At 46.3% G+C, this 27,754-nt stretch overlaps 2 protein-coding genes across 7 annotated transcripts in view; one reads left to right on the forward strand and one right to left on the reverse strand.

The window, feature by feature from the left end:
• The first annotated feature begins 4,586 nt into the window (after positions 1 to 4,586).
• Positions 4,587 to 12,928, forward strand: dync2i2 (dynein 2 intermediate chain 2). Its single transcript, XM_034095550.1, has 9 exons — positions 4,587 to 4,824; positions 6,120 to 6,368; positions 6,556 to 6,665; positions 7,024 to 7,181; positions 8,683 to 8,792; positions 9,177 to 9,341; positions 9,574 to 9,806; positions 9,880 to 10,037; positions 12,608 to 12,928. The coding sequence occupies exons 1-9, from the start codon at positions 4,747 to 4,749 to the stop codon at positions 12,841 to 12,843; spliced, it is 1,497 nt and encodes a 498-aa protein (XP_033951441.1). The 5' UTR covers positions 4,587 to 4,746; the 3' UTR covers positions 12,844 to 12,928.
• Positions 12,917 to 27,754, reverse strand: part of sptan1 (spectrin alpha, non-erythrocytic 1) — a 53,763-nt gene continuing 38,925 nt past the window's right edge. For 4 of the 6 annotated variants that reach the window (XM_034095548.2, XM_034095547.2, XM_034095544.2 and 1 more), the window contains 24 exons: positions 27,543 to 27,689; positions 27,348 to 27,451; positions 26,706 to 26,868; positions 26,354 to 26,368; positions 25,193 to 25,324; positions 24,586 to 24,723; positions 24,387 to 24,491; positions 23,168 to 23,376; positions 22,338 to 22,458; positions 21,659 to 21,780; positions 20,824 to 20,956; positions 20,642 to 20,740; positions 20,370 to 20,529; positions 20,046 to 20,122; positions 19,758 to 19,967; positions 19,108 to 19,404; positions 18,206 to 18,318; positions 18,060 to 18,077; positions 16,688 to 16,742; positions 15,507 to 15,703; positions 14,270 to 14,323; positions 14,014 to 14,160; positions 13,494 to 13,641; positions 12,917 to 13,337 (listed from right to left, as the gene is read on the reverse strand). In XM_034095548.2, the coding sequence (XP_033951439.1) occupies positions 13,212 to 13,337; positions 13,494 to 13,641; positions 14,014 to 14,160; positions 14,270 to 14,323; positions 15,507 to 15,703; positions 16,688 to 16,742; positions 18,060 to 18,077; positions 18,206 to 18,318; positions 19,108 to 19,404; positions 19,758 to 19,967; positions 20,046 to 20,122; positions 20,370 to 20,529; positions 20,642 to 20,740; positions 20,824 to 20,956; positions 21,659 to 21,780; positions 22,338 to 22,458; positions 23,168 to 23,376; positions 24,387 to 24,491; positions 24,586 to 24,723; positions 25,193 to 25,324; positions 26,354 to 26,368; positions 26,706 to 26,868; positions 27,348 to 27,451; positions 27,543 to 27,689 (3,090 nt within the window). In that variant the 3' untranslated portion in view covers positions 12,917 to 13,211. The remainder of the gene's footprint in view (positions 13,338 to 13,493; positions 13,642 to 14,013; positions 14,161 to 14,269; positions 14,324 to 15,506; positions 15,704 to 16,687; positions 16,743 to 18,059; positions 18,078 to 18,205; positions 18,319 to 19,107; positions 19,405 to 19,757; positions 19,968 to 20,045; positions 20,123 to 20,369; positions 20,530 to 20,641; positions 20,741 to 20,823; positions 20,957 to 21,658; positions 21,781 to 22,337; positions 22,459 to 23,167; positions 23,377 to 24,386; positions 24,492 to 24,585; positions 24,724 to 25,192; positions 25,325 to 26,353; positions 26,369 to 26,705; positions 26,869 to 27,347; positions 27,452 to 27,542; positions 27,690 to 27,754) is intronic. The other 2 variants (XM_034095549.2, XM_034095546.2) reach the window with 1 other exon arrangement.

Below are 27,754 nucleotides of genomic sequence, written 5' to 3' on the forward strand. Positions count from 1 at the left end.
TGACGCACGGCCGGACTTATCTCAGCCAATGACAGCTCTGCATGCAGCCCCTGGGTATTATTTTAGAAACTGCTCTCATCGCAACGCGATGTTTACAGTGAGAACAGCTGTGAGGCCCGTGCAGAAAGCAGAGCAGTGTGTAAAATATATATCACTCAGTATAACAGACCTACTCTCTTTATTTGCTTTAGTTTAGTAGATATCTACAAAGAGTTTTTCTAAGACCATTTAGTGCTTCACATAATAAAATACACAACGGCTGCCTGTAGCCTGATTATGCGTTAGGAGCTGTAGGTGCGTGTGGTACAGTGTGTAGGTGTGTGTTGTACAGTGCGCAGATGCGGCGGACAGACGGGTCTCAGTTGGTTTGGTGTCCTCTGCTTACTTTTAATACTTGCAAATACAACTTTTGGCCCGTAATTTCAATTCCCCATTTCAGCGACCAGAGAGAGGGGGGGATATATCCAGTCTCTGATTGTGTTACGTTATTATGAGAGTGCTCTCATACTTTAAATTGCATATATTTATATAAATATATTTGTGTGTGTGTGTCCGCATCTGTAGCCTGTTATTGTCTCATTATACCGCACTCTCAATGAATTAAAAGTACATATGTGGGGGAACAATGTTCAGCTGATCTAACAGAGATTATAAAATATGACAAAACACTCGACAGCTGATGCAGCTGTTGCCACGTAATAATGAACGGACGTCGCTTTAATATGACCGCTCAGAGGAGAGGAGTTCTCATTTCTTTAAACGTCTGCTGCTTCCCCTCCTCTCTCCTCGGTTCCCCTCCTCGGTCCTCCGCTCGCATCTCCTGTGGGCGGGTCTAAGTATCGAGGAGGGGAGTCGAGGAGGGGAGTCGAGGAGGGGAAATTTGAGTATTGAGAAGCCTCTCTGGTCTCTACCTGACCAGAGTCACGCTGTGTGTGTCCGTCAGGAAACACGCTGTTTACAAGTAGTTCCAGCAAACATCCACTGATAAATTGCGATGTTAACAACTTCATGATAACCTCATATGTTTTTAACTTAGGATCAAACCTGTGTTTAGTCTAGAAAAAGGTAAATGTGTGCATTTTATTATAAAGTTGTGTATATTTACAGACCGTTGCAAAAACTACGAAGCTTATAAACATCAGGTTTAAAACTAAAAGAGCTTTGAAACACAATGAAAGATGTTTGGAGTTTTATTTGAGTTATTAATTTAAACTTTTTGTGTCAGAGATGCTGATTTGAAACCGTTGTTACATACAGTAACATACGGCATTTCCTGTTTCTGCCGGAGAGAGGGGAGGCCTTCCCAAAGCTTGCTGCTGTATTTACTCCCTCCATCTGACAGGAGGGAGCATAGATATATATAAACACTAGATGGCTCATGGGAGATTTTCCAGCGTAGCTGACCGGCCGCCATCTTGCTACAGTCAACAGTTACTCTGATTCGCGTTATGGTAGCTGTTGTAAGGTGAGTGATCTGCACAAAAATACTCTTAACTCGCTGAAATCTTGACTGATTTACAAACGGTTTGGTTTATTATAAACATTATTAGCATGGCTATGATACAGGATGATTGGACATGTTGAAATTGCAGCTTTTCTTTGTGTATGTGGTTGTATTTATTAGCTGGCTAATAACAAGAGGCTGTGAGTGAGAACTAAGAGGCTTCTCAATACTCAAATTTCCCCTCCTCGACTCCCCTCCTCGAGACTTAGTCCCACCCACAGGAGATGCGAGCGGAGGACCGAGGAGGGGAACCGAGGAGAGAGGAGGGGAAGCAGCAGACGTTTAAAGAAATGAGAACTCCTCTCCTCTGAGCGGTCATATTAAAGCGACGTCCGTTCATTATTACGTGGCAACAGCTGCATCAGCTGTCGAGTGTTTTTGTCATATTTTATAATCTCTGTTAGATCATCTGAACATTGTTCCCCCACATATTTACCTTGAATTCATTGAGAGTGCGGTATAATGAGACAATAACAGGCTACAGATGCGGACACACACACACACACAAATATATTTATATAAATATATGCAATTTAAAGTATGAGAGCACTCTCATAATAACGTAACACAATCAGAGACTGGATATATCCCCCCCCCCACTCTCTCTGGTCGCTGAAATGGGGAATTGAAATTACGGGCCAAAAGTTGTATTTGCAAGTATTAAAAGTAAGCAGAGGACACCAAACCAACTAAGACCTGTCTGTCCGCCGCATCTGCGCACACACTGTACCACACGCACACCTACACACTGTACAGGACACACCTACACACTGTACCACACACACCTACAGCTCCTAAAGCATAATCAGGCTACAGCCGTTGTGTATTTTATTATGTGAAGCACTAAATGGTTTTAGAAAAATATCGACTCTTTGTTTGTATATATCTACTAAACTAAAGCAAATAAAGAGAATAATGTAGGCCTGTTATACTGAGTGATATATTTTACACACTGCTCTGCTTTCTGCAGGACCTCACAGCTGTTCTCACTGTAAACATCGCGTTGCGATGAGAGCAGTTTCTAAAATAATATCCAGGGGATGCATGCAGAGCTGTCATTGGCTGAGATAAGTCCGGCCGTGTGTCACGCCTCCACCGTTCCCGGAAATGCATCCGCGGAGGAGCCGTGGAGGAACCATCAGTGTATCCTCGGTTATAGCTCCTCCAGAGAGCCTCCTCGACGCTCGATCCTCGGTGTGCATTTAGAGAAATGAGACGTCCTTCAAAATGGCGCGCTGAAATTCATTTCCGGGTCACTACCGGAGGACCGAGGAGTCGAGGAGGGGAAATTTGAGTATTGAGAAGCCTCTCTCGTATTACAAAGTTCACCCAGCAACTTTACACCAGTGGGAGAGGCAGAACTGCTCTTTCTTTTCAACATAACTTAAGTTACACATGATTTATTCCAAGTGGTTTGGCTTGTTAAAAACATCTTGCATTATGATAGCCTTCAGGAATTTGCTGGCTTTGTGTTTACAGAAGTACCTGACTATGCCGGACTTTTGTGCAGCCTACGGATGTTCCAATCGCCGCTGTCTGCAAACAAGAACCCGTGGGATCACCACATATGTTTATGTTTGCTCAGTCTAATAAACCCATAACATGGTTGTGAAAGAATACCAAAGCTGAGGATGATTGATTGTTGGTGTGCCATGTGTCACCGTGTGTCTTATTGATTTTGTGTTATACTGTATTTTATTGTGTGCAGCTGGTCCTTATCTTCAAGACACATTTAAAACAAATAACCTTGAACCCCCATCTCTCCCCACCTGCTCCTGCTTCCTACATCCCCTCCACACCACACCAAGTTGTTCTTCTTAATAATAATAATACATTTATGTTGGGGGGCCGCCTTTCATAACACCCAAGGACACCTTACAGGGGCATAGGGGCAATATAGGGAACAATTTAAACAGTGGATTTTGTGATATATCAGCCGGGGTGAGACAAGACAAACCACAAATGGACTACAGAAGGACACAAAAGGACACATGGTACAGTTTATATTATTCTTGGTCTTTTTTCAATAACATATTTCAAAGGTTCTGGATTTGTTTACAAATCTAGAAACTAAATACAAAACTAGGATGATATGAAGATCTCATGTCAAAAATAATTGTGATAAATTAGACAGAACTGGCCTGTCTGTGAGCACATTTTATGATGGTTTGGTTCTTCTGATAAAGGTGTGAATATCTAAATAATATACCAACATATGCTATTGTCATTAGTTGTGTCCCTGTTCTTCAAGCTAAGGCATTGCTAAATTAACAACTCTTGGCTTACAGAGTGGTAACATGAGACCGATTTTTATATATAAAATATAAATGTATTTTAATTTTATAATTTATTTAGAATTTATTTTAAATATTAAAATAAATGGAAATATATACACCGGCAAATATTTAATATAAATACCTTGTGTGTGTGTGTGTGTGTATATTGCTATTGCTTTATCTGATTAATGTTATTTTCATATGAAAGTCCATGATTATAAGTATGCAGTATCATAACTACATCTTTGATGTTTATAAAAAACCAAACCGTTTGAAAATTGGTTGAAAATTGAGCAAGCTATGGTTATTTAAATAGTAAACCATAATGTTATGAATGAGAGCACTGCCTGTAGCAATATGGCGGCCAAGTGGCAACGTCGGTCTCCATTGGCCAGCAGCGCGGGTGAGTCATCTAGTGTTTATATATATCTATGGGAGCTCGTTGAGCTGCGAGTGTGGCTACAGACGGAGTTCACTCCATCACGGAGGGGTAGGGTCGAGGGAGTGGTTTGGGATTGGGCCTCAGTTAGCATTTGACCACTTCCGGTAATCATAAATCTAATCGATAGATTTATAATTCGAAAATTATAAAAGTAGGGTAGACATGTGGATATTATCCGGCTGAACTAAACGTGATCTGTCTCTTCAACGTGTGTCAACCACAGACCTCATTTCGAGCTATTTTCCAAAATCCTATGGAGAAATTGCATTGGTTTTTGTCGAAGGAACCGGAAAGAGTTTACTTCCGGGTTTTAGATCGCGTCACTGTGGGATTTCTCTCTTGACTCTCCGTATCCAAGGTAACGCTGGCTTTGTAGAATGACTCGAGCGCTAGCTTTTCAGATTGTAGGAAAAGCGCCTCACAGTTACTATTCTGTTTTACCGGCATGAATGCACTTCATACATATCAACATTAACTACCATATGTTAGTTAATGATTGAAATGCTCTTTAGCTGATCACTAGCATGTTTACTGACGAAGCCCTGGACTCAGTGAGTGTTCAGTCTCAGTGGAGGATATCCCAGCAGTCCGCGCAGGAGTCGGTATGTCTGATTGTCTGTTAGCATCACTCACACTGTTCGTCTGTTAGCATCACTCACACTGTTCGTCTGTTAGCATCACTCACACTGTTCGTCTGTTAGCATCACTCACACTGTTCGTCTGTTAGCATCACTCACACTGTTCGTCTGTTAGCATCACTCACACTGTGCGTCTGTTAGCATCACTCACACTGTTCGTCTGTTAGCATCACTCACACTGTGCGTCTGTTAGCATCACTCACACTGTTCGTCTGTTAGCATCACTCACACTGTTCGTCTGTTAGCATCACTCACACTGTTCGTCTGTTAGCATCACTCACACTGTGCGTCTGTTAGCATCACTCACACTGTGCGTCTGTTAGCATCACTCACACGGTGCGTCTGTTAGCATCACTCACACTGTGCGTCTGTTAGCATCACACACTGTGCGTTTGTTAGCATCACACACACACTTATCATGTATTCCAGAAATGTACAGATTGAACTCTCAGCGTTAGCGAGCTGACATGTTAGGTTCAGGTGTTGCTCGGTAATAGCCACAGGGGGAAGTAACTTCACACTCAGACCCAACATGAATGAGGTTTCCCCAAAATAACTTGTTGCTCTATGCCAGGGGCAATTGGAAATAAATAATCGATGACTTTTTATTTTGGGGTTTGAGATGATACTGCAAAAAATAGAATAAGCAACTTGTATGAACTGGCCCCTTTCCCTGGAGGCGACAATCCGGAGTTTCAGACCTTCAGCCTTGGAAAAAATAAATATGGATAAATCCAGTGATCCAGTTTAATTCTGCAGAGTATATAATCCTTTGCTTACTGCCAACAATGCTGTTTTACCTGTAGGTTCGATTTATTGTGAGATATTATCAAACCAGAACACTTTTTGAAAATCTTGAAAGAAATTCCAGAACAAAACACAGCATTGGCTGCTTCTTTTCTTATAACAGGTAAAAATAGCAATAGACTTTCAGCTTTTTTCTTAATTGTTGATCTTAAAGTACATAGATGCAATGCTAAACGCTATTTTCTTGTATATTTAGTGTAACTATGTATAACCATTGTTTAGCTGTCTGCGGCTCCAGACAAAATGTATTTGCTGGCAGAGGGGGCAAACCGGCTCTTCTTATAGTAAAGGTGTTTGGCCCCCGCTCTAGACACTCGATCGTTTGAATATGAGATGTTAAATGTATTTATCTGACTCCAATTAATTTCTATATCTAATTTAATTAATTGTGTGGCCAAAAGTTGCTATTGACATCACTCTATGATTAACATCCTATTTTGCTGGCATTTCAGAGAAGCTGTCAGACCCGCGCCGTGCACAGAGCTGAGGCCGAGGTGCAGGCGGGGTCCTCCTCCACCTGCTGCACCCAGACAGAGACCCAGCCTCAGGAGGAGCTGCTCCTCCAGGACGGGCTGGAGCTGCCCGGCCTGAGGGACTTCCTGCAGCGGGTGGAGGACCCTGTCATCAGAGAGCTGGTCAGAAATGCCAGGAGTCACGCCTTTGATGAGTTCCAGGTGAACTGGGAGGATCACAGGCAGCGAGTGAGTAGGACCCATGAGCAAACACCGTGTTTTCATTACAGAGGCAGGGGACGGCCCACCAGCCAAATGACTATGGGAAAGTGTGCAGTTGTTGCTGAGGACTTTACGTTTAAATATTTCCGAGCAAGTCTTTTGGACACAAGGTGGGTTAATCTTCTTTGTATGACATTGTTCTTCATGTTTGCAGGTTTCATGCCTTCATTTCCTTCAACATAGCAGCGCACAAGAGAGAGGTCTTCATGTAACCAGTGTTTCCTGGAACTGTACCGGTTCAGTTATTGCCTGTGCCTACGGTCGGTATGTTTGTGCTTCACCTAATAAATATAGTATACGCAAACATTTCCCAAATTGGGATCAATAAAGTGTGTGTGTGTGTGTGTGTGTGTGTGTGTGTGTGTGTGTGTGTGTGTGTGTGTGTGTGTGTGTGTGTGTGTGTGTGTGTGTGTGTGTGTGTGTGTGTGTGTGTCTACTGCATTTTTTTCCTTGTCCAGAAAACATGTTATTCTGGTTTTTGTTCAAATGTTTTTGAATGTTTATGTATAGATGTCGTAATTGTACAAAGCTTTGGCAATACTGTGTGTCATTATGGTCATGACGGTCTTGCAACTAGTGCTGTGTGGTCAGTTTGGTTGAAGTGTGTGTTTTTGTTGGTCAGGATTGACGATGGAGACTGGAGCACTGAGAGTTCGTGTGTGTGTACCTGGAACCTGGACCGCCGCAGCCTGAACCCCAAACAGGCCGACCTGGTGATTCATGTCCCCACTGCCGTCACCGCTCTGTGCTGCCACCCCGAGCAGCCTGCCCTCATCGCAGGTACACACACGCACGCACGCACGCACACACACACACACACACACACCAAACGCTTCATGGGACTCGGCAGAGAGAGCAGTCCTCCTCCAATCGAGAGTCGGTGGTCCGATCCCGGCCCCTGCTCCTAGTCATCAGTGTGAGAGTGTGTGAGAGAATGGTCATGGCTCCTGATGAGCAGCTGGCCCCCTGGTTGTTAGCCTCAGCCGGCACGTGCAGAGGATGTTGGAGGGGAAGGGGCTCCAATGCATCAAAGGTCACATTGGTGATATTTGTTAATAACAATATGCCTGGAATGCCTATTTTTTGTGACAGTGACATAAAGGAATATTGAAATGTTTGTATTTAAAACCAACCCATGACTAAGGTTTGTTCAAACACTGCTTCGTGACAGTTGTTTACAATTCAATGCAAAGAAATGAAGTATATTTTAGTAAATTCTCCTCACATGATAACTATCTCAACTTTGACTTAACCCTCTGGGCGACAGATGCACTTTCTGTTATCTATTTCTTTACTTGATTCACCAATTCGGGAGTCCTTCTGTGTCTATTTCCAGTTTCCAGTGAGCAGGCCTTCTCACACACACATCTACAACCTTAGAAGCAAGTTGCTGTTTTGATTTGAAAATATTATATTGAGGTATTCCGGATTTATCGGAGTTATATTTTTGCCGTTCAGCGGCAGATCTCGCCCTTCGCGGTCACCTCGCTTTTGAGGAGCGCGCCTCCGGTACTGGAGGATCTGCATTCTGATTGGCTAAAGCACTGTTAAAAACTCTGTGTAACGATTGGCTTGGGTTACAAAAAACCCATTATAAACTATATTTGACAAAAAGGGCCCTTCTTTTATAGTAGGCCGAAGGGCAGGTGCTCAAGCCCCCTTTGGGGTCTACATGGGCCTGAGCCTCAGTATACATATGTGTGAGTGCTGGCTTTAGTAGTGCTGTGGGAATGCAGTCTTGGTCATTTACCAAAAATGATTATTCCAATATGGTTAGCTTCATTGCTAGCCTTGCTATCCCATCAGATAACTATCCTTAAGAGCTTTTGTTGTGTAACATATTCAAAATGGTAAATTAACTGTTGTATTAACTTCCAATTAGAACTAAAGAAATACATAATTTTTGTTCATCATTTTGTTGGGTGCAAATATACTGTGTGTGTGTGTGTGTGTGTGTGTGTGTGTGTGTGTGTGTGTGTGTGTGTGTGTGTGTGTGTGTGTGTGTGTGTGTGTGTGTGTGTGTGTGTGTGTGTGTGTGTGTGTGTGTGTGTGTGTGTGTGTGTGTGTGTGTGTGTGTGTGTGTGTGTGTGTGTGTGTGTGTGTGTGTGTGTGTGAGAAAAAAAAGTTGGGGTAATTACAAGACACAGATGTAAAAACAACTGTTAGATATCCAAGCACCTTCTTCGGTTTTGGGGTCCAGCTAAAAACACAATGGCTCCTACATTTACCACAATGGAATTCAAAAGCATCTTTCAATAAGCCCTTCCTGCCTTGTGTGTAGGGGGGCTGTACAGTGGAGAGGTGCTGGTCTGGGACACCAGCCGGACTCAGGACCCGGTGCTGGTCCAAACTGGGATGTCAGCAGACAGCCACAGAGAGCCTGTGTATACAGTGAGTACACGTACACACACACACACACACACACACACACACACACACACACACACACACACACACACACACACACACACACACACACACACACACACACACACACACACACACACACACACACACACACACACACACACACACACACACACACACACACACACACACACACACACACACACAGTGTTAGTGTCCTGAGGCTTCAGCACAGTGACAACATGTGAGCCTCTGGAAGAGTCTATTGAGACCTCCATCAGTGCAAAGTGGTTCCTGCGCTCAGTGATTACGTGGCGCACCCTGATGAGTGACTGCTAAAGGAAGGACGTCACTGCGACACCTAAACTGGAGGCGCCATGTTCTCTTAAACATGGTCTGTGTGTGCAGGTAGCCTGGGTGCCCCTGCAAAAGAAAGGCGAGTTTGGGGTCCTCAGTGCGGGCTCAGCAGGACGGGTGCTGCTGTGGACGGTGGACTTGGAGGAGGCCCGGCTTGTTCTGAGCGCTGCCTACGCCTTGGTGCCACAGCAGCTCCCTCGCAGCAGCAGCTTCAAGGTGAGCCTCGGGTCACAAGAGAGGGACACTTCCAGAATACAAGCATTGCAATGTACGGGAACCGTGATGTCATTTATTTGAATAAATACAAGTCTTTGATTAATGCATCCTCAAAAGACGCGCTGCATGTTACACAGCAGCACAGACATGAAAGAACACTCTCACACCAGCGCAGAGACGTTGTTATTGTTACTGGGTTCTGCAGAGAGTAACGGGCTTGTTGTGTCCTCAGGCCCGGGGCAGCAGCACTGTGGGGGTCACCTCCCTGGCTCTGTCCCCCTGGGACCCCGACACCTTCCTGGTGGGCTCTGAGGGGGGTCTGCTGCTCAGATGCTCCTTCTCATCCCAGACGCCAGCCGCTGTGCCCCCCGAAGGCCAGAGTGTGACCCTGAGGGCCCCCGCTGTCTTCCTGTTCAAGCCCCGCAGCGGCCCCGTGCACTCCATCCACTGCTCCCCCTTCCACAGGTCCAAGCAACACCCCTTCAATATCTAACATACAATACTATGGGGATCAGTGCTGACCTGTGTGTGTCTGCAGGAACCTGTTTGTGAGTGCAGGGACTGATGGCCTGGCCCACCTGCACTCCCTGCTGCAGGCCCCCCCGCTGCTCTCTCTCAGGGTCTCACACTCCTACGTGTTCCAACTGCAGTGGTCTCCAAGCAGACCTCTGGTGTTTGCAGCAGCCACCGGACAAGGTACAGCACTTAACTCTAGCTTCAAAGCACTTTGGTCTATACTTAAGTAGAAGTACCAGGCAGTGTTTCTGCTGGGTAACCTCTGGTAGGGCTAACCCACACAGCGGGGGGGCTCAAGTCACTATTTGTAATGTAATTACATCCACGCTATGTCGCCCCCGTGACAGTGAAACGCCGCGCGTGAGGTTTAGATTATTTCCCCGTCTCAATCCAAATGGAACTGTATGAAATAAAAAGGAACATTTGTAAATAAATAAAAAGCGATCCCTGTGAACGTGACGTGTGACAGCACACGCTGAAGATCCAATAGGGATACTGAATGGCGGTTCTGACTGATCTCATCAGTAAGGCCTGACGCAGACCCAGCGTGTCGTTGCTCTGATTGGCTGCAGGTCTATTCAGAGGCATTTGATCTGACCGCGCTGATATTATAACGCCAGAGAATTTCCACACCTTTAGTGAATAAAACTCCCCCACTACTTAGACTATTCCTTGCACCCCTCTTCTAGCATAAGCCCGAATGGTCTCAACCATATTGCGTCAGTAACGTGCACTGTGTTACTAGTGATGGGAATTCCGGCTCTTCCTGGTGAGCCGGATCATTTGGCTCACCAAGAAGAGCCGGCTCTTTCGGCTCCCAAGGGCTCTTCAGTTTACCACATATTATACCTTTTAATTCAATCAAATGTAGCCCTGTTTTGACTAATGATTTATATGTGTACACAAATATCACTTAAATTATTCAAGACATCCTTTGTACTGAAGTATTCAAAAGTAAAAATGACATGATTGGCTGTGGCCGAATGTTTTCATTGCATTGACAGACCCTAACTCTCTGAATGCACTGACCTGCAGAACCACGCTACACACAGCAGATAGCAACACCTATACAAACTATTTAAAAAAAGGGGCTACTGTATCGACATTTTAAAATGATATTTAAAGAAAAGGCCCTGACAAAACAGCAGGGCTCTAATTCAGTAACTATTAGCTATAGAAAAAAAGACAGCAACAGCTGACATCAAATCTTTGCTGAGCCTAAAGATAATCATAAATAAATGTATTGCAATGCTCAAAGCAGCAGTATCCAACCGTCTCTAAGCCTTGGATATGACATGTCACTGCATGCACGCACGGAGCAGCTGGAGCGCAGAGATCATCACATCATTCTGTCTCGTATTACTTAACAACAAAACCAAACGGCTCGTTCGCGGTGCGAGCCGACTCATCACTAGTTGTTACATCAGGATCAGTTTGTGTGTTGTGGACACGACCCGTATATAAGCCGTGTTCTCAACATTTAGCATTTTGCTTATTATTTAATTTAATTTGCTTAATTTAACATCATTTTTCATGGAGGGGCTAAGGTGGGGCTAAGGCGGGGCTAAGCCATTTCTTGGTATGGCTGTAGCTACCCCAGCGCCGCCACTGCTACCAGGCTGTAGGAATTAAAGTAAAGTAAAGTGTTAAGTAAGTCCTGCATTCAAAATGTTCCTCAAGTAAAATTAGATATGAAATATAGTGAAAGTAGCGACAGTAAAAGTAGTCGTTGTGCAGATTGGTCCATGTCAGAATAATATATATATGTTTTATAATGATTGATCATGAAAGTGTTCTCAAAGCTGGTGAAGGTGCAGCTAGTCTGAAGTACTTTGTAGACTGCAGGGTAGCTGGTGGATTTACTCCAGGTGGAACTAAAGTCTGATTCAACACTTGATTATATTTCACATCATTCATCCACATCTGTGAAGTAACTAAAGGTATTAGATACATGTAGTGGAGTAGAAGTACACCATGTACCTCTGAACTGTAGTGGATTAGAAGTACACCATGTACTTCTGAACTATCGTGGATTAGAAGTACACCATGTACCTCTGAACTGCAGTGGATTAGAAGTACACCATGTACCTCTGAACTGTCGTGGATTAGAAGTACACCATGTACCTCTGAACTGCTGAACTGTAGTGGAGTAGAAGTACACCATGTACCTCTGAACTGTAGTGGAGTAGAAGTAAAAAGTACCTCAAAATGGTGCTTATTTAGAGTAAATCTACTTTTCGGACTATAAGCCCCCCATTTTTTCCCCCCAGCTAACGGCCACTAGGAACCTCCTAAATCTATGGATTTTACAGGTAAAATTAACCACCTCTAACGCTATGGGCTCTATGACCGGTCCGCGCCCGCCACCTTTAAGCGGCGGGCTCCAGCGGGAAAAGCTGGAGGCCGGAAAAGAGTGAGACAGGTAGCGCGCCAAAGTAAAAGTGGAACCGAGAGACAGAACGAGAGCAAGACAGACGGCTTATATACAGGTGCGCTTTATAGTCCGAAAAGTACGGTAGTTACTTTACACTATTCAAAACTGGATGTATTCATCAGATCAGGAAGCAGACTCCTGAGGAACCTTGCACCTGCCTGTTATCCATCACATAGTAAACATGGATTTGAATGGTCACTCAACATATCCTAAAGAAACCTGCTATTGCTCTGAGCTGTGTGACTAAATGTAGGATGCCATTTGTTCTTGTAATGAAACAGTTAATCAGAACCTGCCGTCTGTGCACGTCTCTCAGGTGAGGTGCAGATATTCGACCTGGGCCGCAGGTCCCTGAGGCCGGCAGCCACCATCGAGGGGGGGACAGACCAACCGGCAACCTGTCTGGCCTTCAACCATCGGAACCCCCACCTGCTGGCTGTGGGGAGGACAGACGGCAGCGTGGGCATCTGGCAGCTGAGCCACGATCTGACGGAGCAGGGCCCCCGAGAGAGCAGCCAGCTGGAGCAGATAGCCAATCAGGTGGCAGAATGACTCGCTGCAGAGGACTGATGTATATGAACTGTGTCTTCAAGACGGAAAATGAAATAAAAACAGGAGGCGATGATTCCAGTTCTAACCAGTAGCGTTTATTAAAGCACACTGCAGTTGTTGGTGTTCCTATCAACATTAGTTTGACTATTAGGTTCTTAAATTCATCGAAAGCACAAGCTAAATCAGCTAAAAACAATCACATTCAAATGTAGACGGATCCACTGAAGAGTTAAAGTAGAGCAGATAAATAGAGGACAGACGTTGTTATAGTGGGTATTCCTAGTGCCAGTCATGCAGTTTCAGCCGTGTGTTTGTGTTGAAGTGTGTGGGGGGGAAACGCGTCCCGATTGGTCCCTGGGGGGCAGGGATCAGTTGACAAAGAGCGAGCGGGTGAATTCAACGAAGTCGAAGGCTGAGGGCAGCTCGCGGCCCTTGCTGTCGAGGTAGGGCTTCATGTGCGACAGGCAGTAGTCCGCCTGCTCCTTGGTCAGGTTCTGGAACAGAGAGGGGCAGTTAGAGCACTGGTCCACACACACACACACACACACACACACACACACACACACACACACACACACACACACACACACACACACACACACACACACACACACACACACACACACACACACACACACACACACACACACCTGGAAGAGCTCCTCTTTAGTGACGTAGGGCTTGGCCTCTGTGCTGAGGGCCCGGAAGGCGCTCTCTATCTCCTCACTGGACTTAACGTTCTCGGTCTCTCGGCTGATCATGAAGGCCATGTACTCCTGCAGCGACACGTTGCCATCCCTGCACACACACATTCCTCTGTTAGCATTCCTTTAGTCATCCCACAGAGGGACATTGTTACAGCAAAAGTAAAGAGCCAGAAATAGCTACATATTAATGAAGAGGCATGCATACAATATTAAAGAGAAGAATAGTAATTACAATTTATAAAATAGACATAGTAAAAGCATTGTTTGTGTATGTATAAAGTAGTGGGATAGCAGCCAGTATTACAACCCGAAGTATATATGGCAATTATTTACAGACTGATTACAGATGTTGAGTTGCCTAACCAGGGGACAGCAGCCAGTAATACTAATGATAGTCTAGTAGCTCTAGTGGTCTACCAGGGGCCATATCAGCCAATACCACACAGTGCTGCACATTTCAGACCTGTTGGGATCCACAGTGTCGAGTATGGCCTCAAACTCGGGGTCAGGTTCCCCCTCCTCCACCATGGGCAGGTCGTAGCCCAGAGAGCGCAGACAGGACTTGAACTCCTGGTGGTTCAGACGGCCAGACTTCTCCTTGTCGAAATGCCTGCAGAGGAGCAGGAGAAGAGGAGGGTCAGATACCGACTGATGATGACATCATGACATAGTTTATCACAGGGTTCCTTCATCCAATGAACACTGGGCAGGTCACTTACTTGAACATCATGCTGAACTCCTTCAGAGCCTCCTCCGTCACTCCGGTGGTGTTCCTGAAACAAAGATGGAAGCAAATGAGCTCCAGCTGCATGATCCGTTTGATTACATTTGGTAACACAGCTAGGGATGGGTACCCCGGGGCCGAATGATTAAAGACCGTGGTACCGTTAAGCTCTGACGTTAGCGGTCTTTTTATCGGTACTGGAGACATCTAAAACATATGTCATCATGTTGCTACATAAACATTATATCGCAGTTTTAGTTTCACCAACTCAGTTTCTAACATGCAATAAGACAAAAAAAAATGCGTCTATGATGTATTTTCGATCTTTCCAATCCAGTCGAGAGATCTCTCTCTCCCCCGTCTGTGTGCGAGGGGGCGGGGCGCTTTATACACACACGGCGGAGATGGCGGAGAGAACTAAGCGCTCCGAGGTGGTTAAACTTTAGCCGTCTCGATGCTCGTTGCCTAAAGTGCAATAAGAGTTCAGCATGTGAGGGCGGTAACATGAGCAGTTAGTCTAAACATTTAGCAGAAGTGCTCCACGTCCAGACGGGGGATGCACCGGGTTCCTGTCTTTAGCAGCTCTGTAGCCCCGCCCACGTCAGGTGTCATGTGTCCTTAATCTTCCTCCAGAAGAACCGTTAGCAGCACACCTGAGTCGCTCTGCACTGCTGTACTTATGCAGTACATTTCTTTAGTTAGTTTACCTTCTCTTTTCTCTCAAAAGAACCGATAAGAGTACCGCTAAAGGACCGGATTGATAAGCCGTATGGATTAAAGTAGTAGTACCGTTAAAACCTGAACGACACCCATCCCTACCGACAGCAGAGCTGGCATAAGTACCCAGATCTTTTACTTAAGTAATTGTAGCAATACAACATTGTAAAAATACTCTGTTACAAGTATAGTCCTGCATTCAGACGTGTACTCAAGGAAAAGTACAAAAGTATTAGCATCAAATAATAGTACAAAAAGTAAATGTACTCATTTGCCAGATTTAAACAGATAACATGTTTGTGTTATAAGTATGAATGCCTTAATGTCTTGGGATTATTTAAAGGGCTATACTGTTGAGTAGCCTAACCCATAATAATACTTAATGATGTATATTCTGTATTGTAGATGCATACATGTAAACAAATGAGTTAAAAGTATAAAGTAGCACAACAGGAAAATACTCAAATGAGTACAGATTGGACTTACATGCAGTGCATGAGTGAGTGTGTGTGTACCTGGCCTGGATCTGCTGCTCCAGGTTGTGCTGCATCCTCATCCCCAGCTGGTCCAGCTGGTCCCACTGCTGGGCCAGCCCCACCGTGCTGTGCTCCGTGTACTTGTTGTCCAGGATCAGCGCTTCCTCCATCGCTGCTCCCAGGTCTTCTATCTTCTTCAGCTGGCTGCGCATGGCCCGGATCTCCTGGTGCTTACGCTGCGCACACACACACACACACACACACACACACACACACACACACACACACACACACACACACACACACACACACACACACACACACACACACACACACACACACACACACACACACACACACACACACACACACACACACACACACACACACACACACACACACACACACACACACACACACACACACACACACACACACACACACACACACACACACAGAGATTAAAGTCCAAAGGCTCGTCTCAATTGAATATCTCACCTCCTCCTTTTCCTCACTCGTGCCCCTTCCTTGCGTCTTAGCTCCGCCTCCGTAAGATGCGAGTGAGAGACACGAGGAGGTGACGCGAGGACAGAGGAGTCCTCAGGTATTCATTGGGATGTCCTCGTTCACTCAAACGTCACTCTTAAACACGCCTTAATGATGCCATGTGCAGCTGTACCCCCTCTCATCGGGCTGAACCCTTAGAACCGGCCCATTTGTGGTTCAATATTTACTTGAATGAATCTTTCTCTTGTTAGTCAAGGAATTCAATGTATGATGGTTGGTCCTGCTTTTGTGTTCCGTTGTGGTGTAAAATGTACATTTCAATAAAATGATAATTATAATAATGTGAAAGCCTTTGCTCCCCACTTTCACCACACTCAGGACTGTGAATTTAGTGAGGAGGGGAAGAGAGGAGTGGAGGAGGGGAAGAGAGGAGTGGGGAGGGGAAGAGAGGAGTGGGGAGGGGAAGAGAGGAGTGGAGGAGGGGAAGAGAGGAGGGGAAGAGAGGAGTGGAGGAGGGGAAGAGAGGAGGGGAAGAGAGGAGTGGAGGAGGGGAAGAGAGGAGGGGAAGAGAGGAGTGGAGGAGGGGAAGAGAGGAGTGAGGAGGGGAAGAGAGGAGTGGAGGAGGGGAAGAGAGGAGTGGAGGAGGGGAAGAGAGGAGTGGAGGAGGGCATCGAGACGAGCCTCAGGTCCCTGCAGCAGTGAGCGATGCTCACCTTGGTGGCCTCCAGCTGGGACTCCAGGGTTCCAGACTCTTCCACCATACACGACCTGCCGGCAACACAGCGTGACGTCAGAGAGGAAGCAGCCTTATAAAGTAGAACACTTCAACTCTTCACTAAAACCTTTATGCTACCATGATAGCAAGTCACTTCTGAAAATAAAATAAACTATTCTCGAGCGTCTCATTTGGCATTTGTTGTAATCCAACATGTAAATGTGTGCCGTGTATTCTGCCACGGAGCTGCATCCATGCTACAGTCGCCTGTGAGCGTGCAGCTGCCCTCAGTTCATGAACAGGAAGTCACTGCACATCTGCTTAGCACGCATACACAATGACCCCGTGGGCCAGATGCTGTTAGAAGTGCGTGTATGTACAGTGGAAGCAATATTAGTGTTTCCATCAGTGAAGTACACAGGGGGACGGCCTGCTGTGTGTGTGTGTGCGTGTGTGTGTGTGTGTGCGAGCTCAGTGAGCATCAGTACTACGTAAGCTCCAACAGGTCCAAAACTCAGCTGCCCGTATCATCACCAGAACTCCTTTCATTAATCATATCACTCCGGTTCTCCAACAACTCCATTGGCTCCCCGTTAAGCAGCGCATAGACTTCAAAGTGCTGCTCCTCACCTTCAAGGCCCTTCACACTCTCGCACCTCCATATCTCTCTGAGCTCCTTCACATCTACACTCCCTCTCGTACTCTCCGATCCTCCTCTGCCTTCCAACTCTCTGTACCTTCTGCCCGCCTGATCACCATGGGGTCACGAGCCTCCAGCCACTCTGCCCCCCGTCTCTGGAACTCTCTCCCACAAGACATCCGCAATATGGACTCACTCCCAACCTTCAAATCCAGCCTGAAAACACACCTTTTTAAACTGGCATATTCCATTTCTTAATCTCTGCTAAACTGATTGTTGTTTTTAATTTTTTAAGTCTTGTATTACTGTGTGCTCTTCTTTAATTATGCTCTGTAAGGTGTCCTTGAGAGTTTTGAAAGGCGCCCATAAATAAAATGCATTATTATTATTATTATTAGTACAGCAGGAAGTGCTGAGCCCCCAGAGTGGTGACGTCACAGCCCTGAGGCGTGGGTCAGGAACAGGAAACAGAGCTGGAGGTTGACCTTTCAGAAAGACCATCAGCAACCTGGTACTGAAGGACAGATAACCCGCCGATAGGCTATGCTACTCCGGGGGGGGGGGCAGAGATGAAATCTGACAAGTGATAGAGCCAAGTCACAGGGAGTATCAAGGAGAAGAAGAAGAAGAAGAGGGACATGTGTATTTAGATTGCACAAAAGATGTACTGTCCTCGTCAGATCACACAGCTTCCACTCAGAACTCAAACACATGACAAAGAGATAATTACCCGTCCAGAAGATAAGTCCTGAGGCGCAGCAATCAAGCGTAGGGAGGGAGGAGGCAAGAGGAGGGGACACGTTAACAAGAGGCAACAGCTGTTATAACGTATCACTCTGAGGGAGCGGCCCGTCGCCACGCAGACGCTCTCTGTACCTGGTCTCCTGCAGCCACTGGTGGAACGCGTTCGCGTGCTGAGCGAACTCTTGACGCAGCTTGTCGTTCTCCTCCTGCCTCCTCTGCTCCTTCTGCAGCTCCAGCTCTCGCTCCTACACACACACACACACACACACACACACACACACACACACACACACACACACACACACACACACACACACACACACACACACACACACACACACACACACACACACACACACACACACACACACACACACACACACACACACACACACACACACACACACACACACACACACACTGAGCATGGCTGTAGGCAGCAGTAAGGCAGGTGAGTGGCATTTGATGGAACAGCTTTGATACGTTTCCATTTGATATCATGTATTAGACCTTTTCAAAGGGGAAGAGGGACCAACAACATGAACACAGCTGTCTCTTGTATTTAGCTATTAAGTGAAGTTATACAGCTGTTCCCTCTTGAACTTCTGCACAGCCTTGTTATGTTATTATGATTGATGGCTAACTGAAGTCACGACCTGTGTAGACAGCTCCAGGCCAGCGTAACGTTAACTCAGAAGCTTTAATTATATGTTGAGCAAATGAGAAGATGGGCCTGATCAGTGATCAGACGGGGATGGACTCGGCAGAGAGCGGTTCAGATTAGCAGTTAGCAAACAGAGCTGTGGCATCAGAGGTGTTGGGACCTGAGGTTAAGACTCACACTGAGAGGGATCTGGAGAGAAGCCGCTGGCTTGCAGCACCTTTGCACTGCTGCAGCTCTCAGGTCAGCAGCAATGCTGTGTGAGTGTTATCATGATTAAGGGATGGTGTGCAGCACAGGTGTGTGGGAGTACTCTGGGTCTTAGGGGAGAAAGGGAATAGAAATAACGATGAACAATGTGAGAAGTGGAGACCTTGATGATCTTCTGCAGGTTCCTCCAGGTCTCCTCCAGGGCCTCCATGGTGAACCAGGTGTAGGGGTTGGACACCACCTGGTAGCTCTTGATCTGCTGGTCCAGCTCTGCCAGCTGGTTGAAGTCGGCCTGTGCGGAGCTCAGCGAGGAACGGAACGCTTCGTGGGCCTCGCGCAGCGCCCGGATCTCCTCCAGAGAGTTGCACCGGACCGGGTCCGTCAGATCCTCCTCAGCATTCTCAAACCAGCTGTTGAAGGCTGATGCCTTCTTGGCAAATGTCAGGAACAAGTCCTCAACCTGTGGAGAAGAAGTCAACCTTAAAGTCCAGTTTACCTCCATGACACCAGGAGTGGTCAGATGCTGTCCCTTGTATAGATTAGAGCAACACATCGGGGTACCTTTCCCTCCACGTCAGGCCCCGCCCCTTTTTGGGCTTATCTCCATAGAGCCCGCTTACAATGGACAGACAGGCAAATAGTGACACAATATGATTGAGGAAAAGGAGGCAGGGCCCTCATTTGGCTCGGAAGAGACGTAGCGCTGCTCTAATCCATTCAAGATTTTCTTTGGACAATATCGTTTTAGAGGTTTTAAGTATATTTGTGGAAGTGTTAACAATTCAGTAGCCGCCCTTGTTCTGGCCTCCCAACCTTTCTGAAGTGCTCTTGAGCCTCCAGAAGCTTCTTCTTGCGAGATGAGGAGTTGGACAGCAGCTGGTTCCAGCGCTTTATGAGGGCAGCGTGACGAGCTTCGATGGCTTTTGATTGGACATGTTTGGCAGCCAGCAGCTGGTCCTTGAGCGCTGTGATGTTGGTGATGCCCTCCTGCTGGAAGGCCTGCAGACCGGCATCAAAAGTCTCCTGCACACAGAAAGATGGTGTCAACACAAGAGGGGTACGGCACGGAGAAACCAAAGGTTCTTTGGGGAGATGCAGTACCTGCTTGGTGAGCAGGGTCTGCACAGAGGACAGGTCTCTGCCGTAGTCATCAGTCTTCAGGCTGTTCTCTTTCTCTCCTGAACACAAAGCACATCCACACGTTCAGAGCCGCCCACTCAACCCTCACAAACAGGACATTTCAAGATAAGCTATGCTTTTAAAGGACGTGGAACTATCTGACTAATGGATTCATTCCCCGCTATGTAGCGTCTATGCAGAGTTTGATCAGAGCACAGATGGAGGTCAGGTGTTCTGTGCAGGCTAAATGTGTCAGAGGCGTTCCAGCGAAGGAGACTGTGAAGACGAAGGAAGGTGTGGTCGTACCGATCCAGGACTCCACCACATCCGCCTTCCAGTTGAACTGCAGGAAGGCAGAGTTTTCGTCCAGCTTGGCCTTCCTCTGAGCGGCGGCCCTCTCCAGCTCCGACACTTTGCCTCTCAGTGCCGACATCTTGGCGCTGATGTTGTCCACATGATGGTTGTTCTGTTGGAAACACTCAATTATCATGGGAGACCTTTGTTTCCGTAGTCACCGTACAAATCTACATATGCTAATTCAATAAGTGTATTTCCTCTGGACGCAGTGTCGTCCCTACCTTCTTGATCAGCTCCTCTCCGTTAGTGCACACATCGCTGACTCTGTCCCTGTGCACGGTAAAGTCAGTCTCAAATGCTTCATGCTTCTTCAGCAAGCCCTGTGTGAAAGAGAGGATCCTCAGTAAGCTCATGACCAAGGTTAGACACATATCTACTGTGATGTACTTTGTGTTTTGCACACCTGCACAGCAGCCAGTGTATCTCCATAGTCCTCGCTCCCCACCAGATTCAACTTCTCATTAATCCAAGCTTCTTCCTCTTCCACGTTCGCCACAAACTGCTGGTACTCCAGCGACTCCTCCAGCCTCTGTCCCCTGGAGAAACACACATTCATACATTTACACCGGGCTTCCCGTTAGCCGGTAAATACCGTTTCTTAGCTGGTAAAATGTATTGAAAACCGGTAAGTTCAAAATGTCTGGTAATAATTAGGGATGCTCCGATCGCTCGGCCGATATTCACTCTTAACAGTTTGATGTGTGCTCTCTCTAAAGGCGACCAGGAGAGCTGGGTCTGATCCATATGGACAGGAACCGGACGAGAGAGAGAGAGAGATCAGCTGCTGAGTCAGAGGGGACCCCATGATCACCTGAAGCCCGCCTGCTGTTACCGAGCTTCACGAGATACAGACCGGCTTTCAGGAGGGAGGGAGGGAGGGAGAGGGAGGATCCGTTTCTCCCGTGTTATTATTCAAAGTTAATGTACATTTTTGAATAATGTACGTTATCTACTACAAGCAGTTTGATCTGTAACGATTATAAACTGAAGCAATATAAAAATGAGCCCCATGAACGGAGTTTTAAACATCAGCATATCCGCTCATAGTCCGGTGACTACCTGCTAACGGAAACTCTGCTACACAATTATTATTATTATTATTGAAACATGACCGCTAAGTTTCAAATTTGTCCGGTAAAATAAATTCTTTCCGGACATTGGAACGGCAATCCTAGCAGAAACCCTGATGAACACACACCTATTTCTACTGTGTGTGTTCAAGCTCAGCAGGAGCGTACCTGGCTCCAGACAAGTCTTTGAGTTCCTTCCAGTGGTCCACGAACTGGGCCAGCCTCTGCTGGATCTCCTCCTGCCCGATGGTGTTGTCATCAGACAGCTTCTTCCCAGTGTCCAGCACCGACTGCACACACACACACACACACACACACACACACACACACACACACACACACACACACACACACACACACACACACACACACACACACACACACACACACACACACACACACACACACACACACACACACACACACACACACACACACACACACACACACACACACACACACACACACACACACACACACACACACACACACACACACACACACACACACACACACACACACACACACACACACACACACACACACACACACACACACACACACACACACACACACACACACACACACACACACACACACACACACACACACACACACACAATGAAGTAACAACGTCATTGCCGACCAAGAAATCAAACATGTTAGTCGCTGAGATGCTTGGATCCAACTTCCAAACAGGTCGATCATTCCCAAACTGTTGCAACATTTTTTCAAAAGATATCAACTGGCTAAATATAGAATTAGTAAATGATGTTGTGGAACCTTTGGATCAATCACTGCACCAAGAATCCCCTGATGGGATCAGAATAAAAGGTGAGCCTCTCACCTGGATGGCCGGCTCGTGGGCTCCCAGCTCCGCCTCCAGCCTCTTGTGCTTCTTCCTCAGATTCTGTACTCCTGTCAAATCACGTCCGTAGTCCTCGGAGCTCACAAGCAGCTTCTTCTCTCTGTGGGGGGCGGAGGCAGACATGTGTTCATTAGCTTGAGGGCAGTTTGGCTCACTGCAGACTTTTAGGAAGTCCCATCGACCCTCTGCCTTTCCTCTCCTGTCCTTGTCTGGAGTTATTTCTACTTAGAATCTTATGTTACTCTTTACATCCCTTATAAACATCTTTAGGGTCAAGAAAATGTATAAAGAAGGAATGATGAGAGCGTGCGCAGACAACCTGATCCCCAGACTGTCGTGTTGACTTTGATTCTCCTGCTCCGCTCCACCACGGGCTACAGACACAGGGTCTACAGTGTACATGTTTTATCTTTGTATAATAATCGCCATGAATGGAATACACGAATACATATAAAAAATATCTAAATATTAATATGTCAGCGGTAACGTTAACAATGTTAACAATTCACCACCCTTATGAATCAAGATACATCGCAAGAGTCTACCTCTGCATGTCTATCGTATAAAGAATATAGTGAAGCCACAAGGAGAAGTGACGCTGTCTCCATCACGTTAAACACGCAACAACAACCACACATGTTCTGATCAGAGACGGATGTTAAAGAGCATCAGTCGATGTGGACACTCCCGGAGGTGGAGCTGATTCCTCAGGTCAGGGACAGATGTCAGATTCACAGGTTCGCCGCAGTGTGCTGTGAAGAATCTGCCCTGACTCCCTCTCAGATATCTACACGATCCAACTCTCTTACTTGATCCAAGACTCTTCATCATCCAGGTCCCTGAAGAACTGGTGCAGGCGGTGGGACTCGTTGAGCTTGCCCCGGCGCCCTGCAGCCATGCTCTTGATCTTGGCGAAGCGGCCGTTGACGGCATCGCGCTTGTCCTTCACCTGGGAGGTGTCGAAGGCCTGGCTGCCCATCAGGCTGTCCGCCTGGCAGTTCAGATCCTTCAGGCGATCCTGCAGGGGGGGGGGGGGTTAGAGGCTTCCATTGTAACGCAGGGTGATAATGCATTGTGTGGATTTATAATGATGAGGAGTGCAAGACTGGTGAATGCTCTAAAACAAAGGTGCCAAATCGAGCCAGTCAAATCACGTCATGTGACCTGCGAGGACCCCCTGAACCAACGACAGGCTGGCAGTAAGGGTCTGCGACAGGTGCTTTCAGAATCTCAAACTCTTCCAGACTATTAAAAAGTATCCCTGAATTCAGAGGAGAAATACTTGCATGCCTGATTTGTTAAAAACTAATTGTATTCTTCACTTCAAAATGTTGATGTTTGAGATATGACGAGTGTTACTTCATGGTCTATGTTGGACTAACACGGAGAAACATAGCGTTTGCTTGTCTAAGTGCACGCATAATATATTGATGCACAACAATGCGTTTTTGTTACCAAACTCATTTCTTAAATATATTGTATAACATTGTTGAATATTTGTTTGCAATTATTTCTCTGGACTTCCACTTTCAGAGGCAGCGATTCATTCAGTAATTACTGACACAAATATGATCCAACGCTGAGACAATTACTTCCGGCAGTATTCGTGGTGAAGTGGTTTGCGGCGGCCCGCCAGTAAGCCCAAAGCAGAAGAAGAAGAAGTGCCTAATCCTCCCCAGGGACTCATTCCGCTGTGAACCCATCTGCTCTCTAGTTCTGAGTACTGGGAGCTGACCGTCACTAACTTAATGACCAGGCTCTGGTCTGAAGTCTGAGGGGCTTTCCAGGCGCATGTCACAGCACGGATGGAGCTTCTCTTTTGAAACTAATCGACTCATGAAAAACTGCTCGATTAAGACTTCATTATTCGACCATTAGGGGGCAGCCCTACATATATGTACCGTATTTATTTAGTCTTAAAGTTACAACTGCCACTTTGAGGGCAACCGTAATGCTGATGTGGCCCGCAATGAAATTGTGTGTCTTGTGTGTTCCTCTAACACAGAGCCATGCTTTCCAATGACTCACCTCATGCGCAGAGACATCGGCCTCCAGCAGCTGGTGTTTCTTCAGCAGGTTGTTGACTGAGGCCAGATCTTTGCCGTAGTCTTCAGAGGCAAGGAGAGCGTCCACCTGAGGACAACAGAGCAGACGGTTGGACCCTCTTGTGGGTACTGGACAGCAGTCGCTGCACTGACTGACTGACTGACTGACTGACTGCAGGTACCTCAGAGAGCCAGAAGTCGAAGTCCTTGATGCCGGTGTTGAAGTTCTGCTGCTTGTTGGCCTCCTTCAGCTTCTGGCTCTTTTCCGCTGACTTGTTGACGAGGAACTGCCACTGCTCATCCAGAGCACTGAGGCGCGCCTGGGGACGGAGCAAGTCAGAGTGGACGTTCATTTCACTCCATGACATATTATGTTCTCATACAAGACATGTGGAGAGCGTCTTCTGCTCAGAGAAAGTCTTAAACATTCACTTGATACCGTTTGTTAAGAAACTCTTAATCACGCCAGGAAAAAAGGATATATCATGGCAAAAATAAACAGCTTTCCACTTCAGCTACAACTCTTTCTCAAGCTCTTACACGAGGATGCCTTTGTCTTCTAAATATGTGTACACATTGTTCTGCTGCTGAGTCACATTTCTGAATGGATACTAAGTGTTAAAGTGAATGGATACTAAGTGTTAAAGTGAATGGATACTAAGTGTGAAAGTGAATGGATACTAAGTGTTAAAGTGAATGGATACTAAGTGTGAAAGTAAATGGATACTAAGTGTTAAAGTGAATGGATACTAAGTGTGAAAGTGAATGCTTAGGGCCATAGGACTGCACCTTGACTGCGTCCTCGCTGCCGGCGCAGGCTCCTCTCTCGATCAGGGTGTTTCCCGTGTCGATGACCCCGCGGATCCGGTCTGCGTTGGCGTGCAGCTCGGCCTCGAACGCCTGATGTTTCTGATGCTTACTCTGACGGCACACAGGCGGGGGGACACGGACACAGCATGAGCATCACAAAGTGGACAAGCTCCCATTTCCCATTTACACGTAACACCTGGCATTGCTTTCATTCCTCTAAGTGATGAGCTACAGTCACTTTAACTAAGTGAAATGAATAAACCTTTATCAGGCTGACTTTACCTACAAGTTACATTGATGTTAACGTCAGTTTCATGTCATTTATACAATTGTGTTTGTAACAGAAAATGGAAGACTAGAGATTGAAAGAGCGCAGGGTAGAGTGTATAGAAATGAATTCAACACAGGACACTATCTGTCACAGACTATGTGTCGGACATCGACGGACACACAGGACACTATCTGTCACAGACTATGTGTCGGACATCGACGGACACAGAGGACACTATCTATCATAGACGATGTGTCGGACATCGACGGACACACGGGACAAACGGGGAAGAACACAGAACGGCAGTGTGGAGGACAACATCTGCAACAAAGAAACTACCAGAGGAGAGTCACTTCAAAGTTGCTTCATTCTTGTATCTTTCCACATTCCCGCTCCCTTCTCCACTTCGATAGCTGCTGTCTTTAAGAGTCACTAACACATCCACAGCTTTTTCATATGTGATGTGTCAGCTTGACAGCCTGCGGGGCTGCTGCTCCAGAAACACTATCTGAAGGTCCAATTGGATCACTATGGCTGTGGAACAAACATCTGAAGCAAGTTTAAAGAGAACCCTCTCAGGAATAGAACATTGAAATGGAAGCCACAACCAGCAACTAATAGCTTTTGATGGCAAATCAAACCTAGGATCAAATACAAAGTGAACACAGAATGAAGCCTTTTTGAAATTAACAAAATGAAAAACTAGCTGGAAAAGAAGCTGGCACTGAACGGGGCTGATGAGGGACAAACTGAAGATGGACGGGTGCTTGTTCTACTTTGTGTCTACACACACACACACACACAGCAAAGACGTGGACACATGACAACCTGCATGGTTGTTAGTCAGCTGACACACTACTCAAACTTACCAGCAGCTTGGACAGCTATAAAAAAACAAGACAGTGGGAGAGAAATTCAGTCTCACTTCAGACGTGACACAGGGAGGGATTTCACACGGTTAAAGAGCATCGTCAAGAAAACAAGACAAAATTGATTAGCAATTTTAATTTAGGGAAAGACGCTGGTCTCAATGACAATCAGTTACTATCTGTGGAAATCTATACAAATAGATTTAATTGTATGTGTTATCTTTTCTATTAACTTCATTAATTAAATTCATCTGCGGAGTTCCTCTGAAGGGAAACGGTGCACTGCTTCAGATCAGCAGCGTGCGGAGATCTCCTGGCAACAGGGCCTGTGCTGGCAGACGGGAGTGTGTACCTGGATGTTGGTGGGGTCTTTGTAGGATTCGTCTGTTGCAGTTTGCAGCTTCTCGCTGATCCAAGCCTCGATCTCGTCCACGTCCCGGCTGAACTGCTGCAGGGTCTGCGACTCACCCAGCTTGGAACGCTTTTCGATCATCTGAGCCTTCAGCCGGCGCCACCTTCAAATGTAAAAAACACAGGCGAGTTGAACAGATATTTATCAGAAGGAAGATATGGGAAGGGAACACATCTTTTCTCTTTCCTTCGAGACATAACAAAATAGTAATGAAAAGTCATTAACTTGCAGACGTCTTGGACATTCCCTGCTGTCGTAGTAGTTCTAGTGAATGGGTTTTGGTCGTGTGTGTGTTTGTGTCAGAACCATAGACTTCACATTAGGTCCATTTTATCTGTGTATAAAAAATGTCTATACATGAAATGCCAGCGTATTTAAAAAGCAGACTTATTTTGATCTGGATCTGATGAACCTGCATTACTGATCTCTGGGGAACATGTGAGTGTTAGATATAGTAAGCATGTAGGATTTAGGAAATGAGCCTTTGACACATTCATGTCAAATTGAAGTGAAGACGATACTCAGCCCTGTTTGGATTTGAGGAGGGTGAAGACAGACCGGTTGTAACGGAGCATTCCCTACCTGTCCAGGACCTCATTTCGGCGGTTAGAGATCTCAGGTCTGGCGTAATGGTCGGCTTCCACCAGCTGGTTAGCAAAGGACTGCAGAGCGGCGATCTTCTCCTCCTGTACAGCAGGGGAACATTTAGAGTGTTTATAGAATACAACTACCGATTGATTCCAACAACTTTCACCGAGCGGTAAAACTTATATTGACCTGCACGTTGATGGCCTTGTCAAAGTCTTCATGTTTCTTGATGAGGGCTTCCACACTGTCCAGGGAGTCACCCTTGTCATCACTAGCAAGGAAAGCTTCCCGAGCGGCCATCCAGTTCTCAGCCTGCTCACAGTCCCTGTTGAAGAGCTGCAGAGGAACAACAGTCAGTCAGAGACACACACACACACACACACCACTTTCCGCCTGCTGCT

The sequence above is a fragment of the Pseudochaenichthys georgianus genome, chromosome 12 (assembly GCF_902827115.2).
Source record: "Pseudochaenichthys georgianus chromosome 12, fPseGeo1.2, whole genome shotgun sequence".
Classification (NCBI taxonomy): Eukaryota; Metazoa; Chordata; class Actinopteri; order Perciformes; family Channichthyidae; genus Pseudochaenichthys; species Pseudochaenichthys georgianus.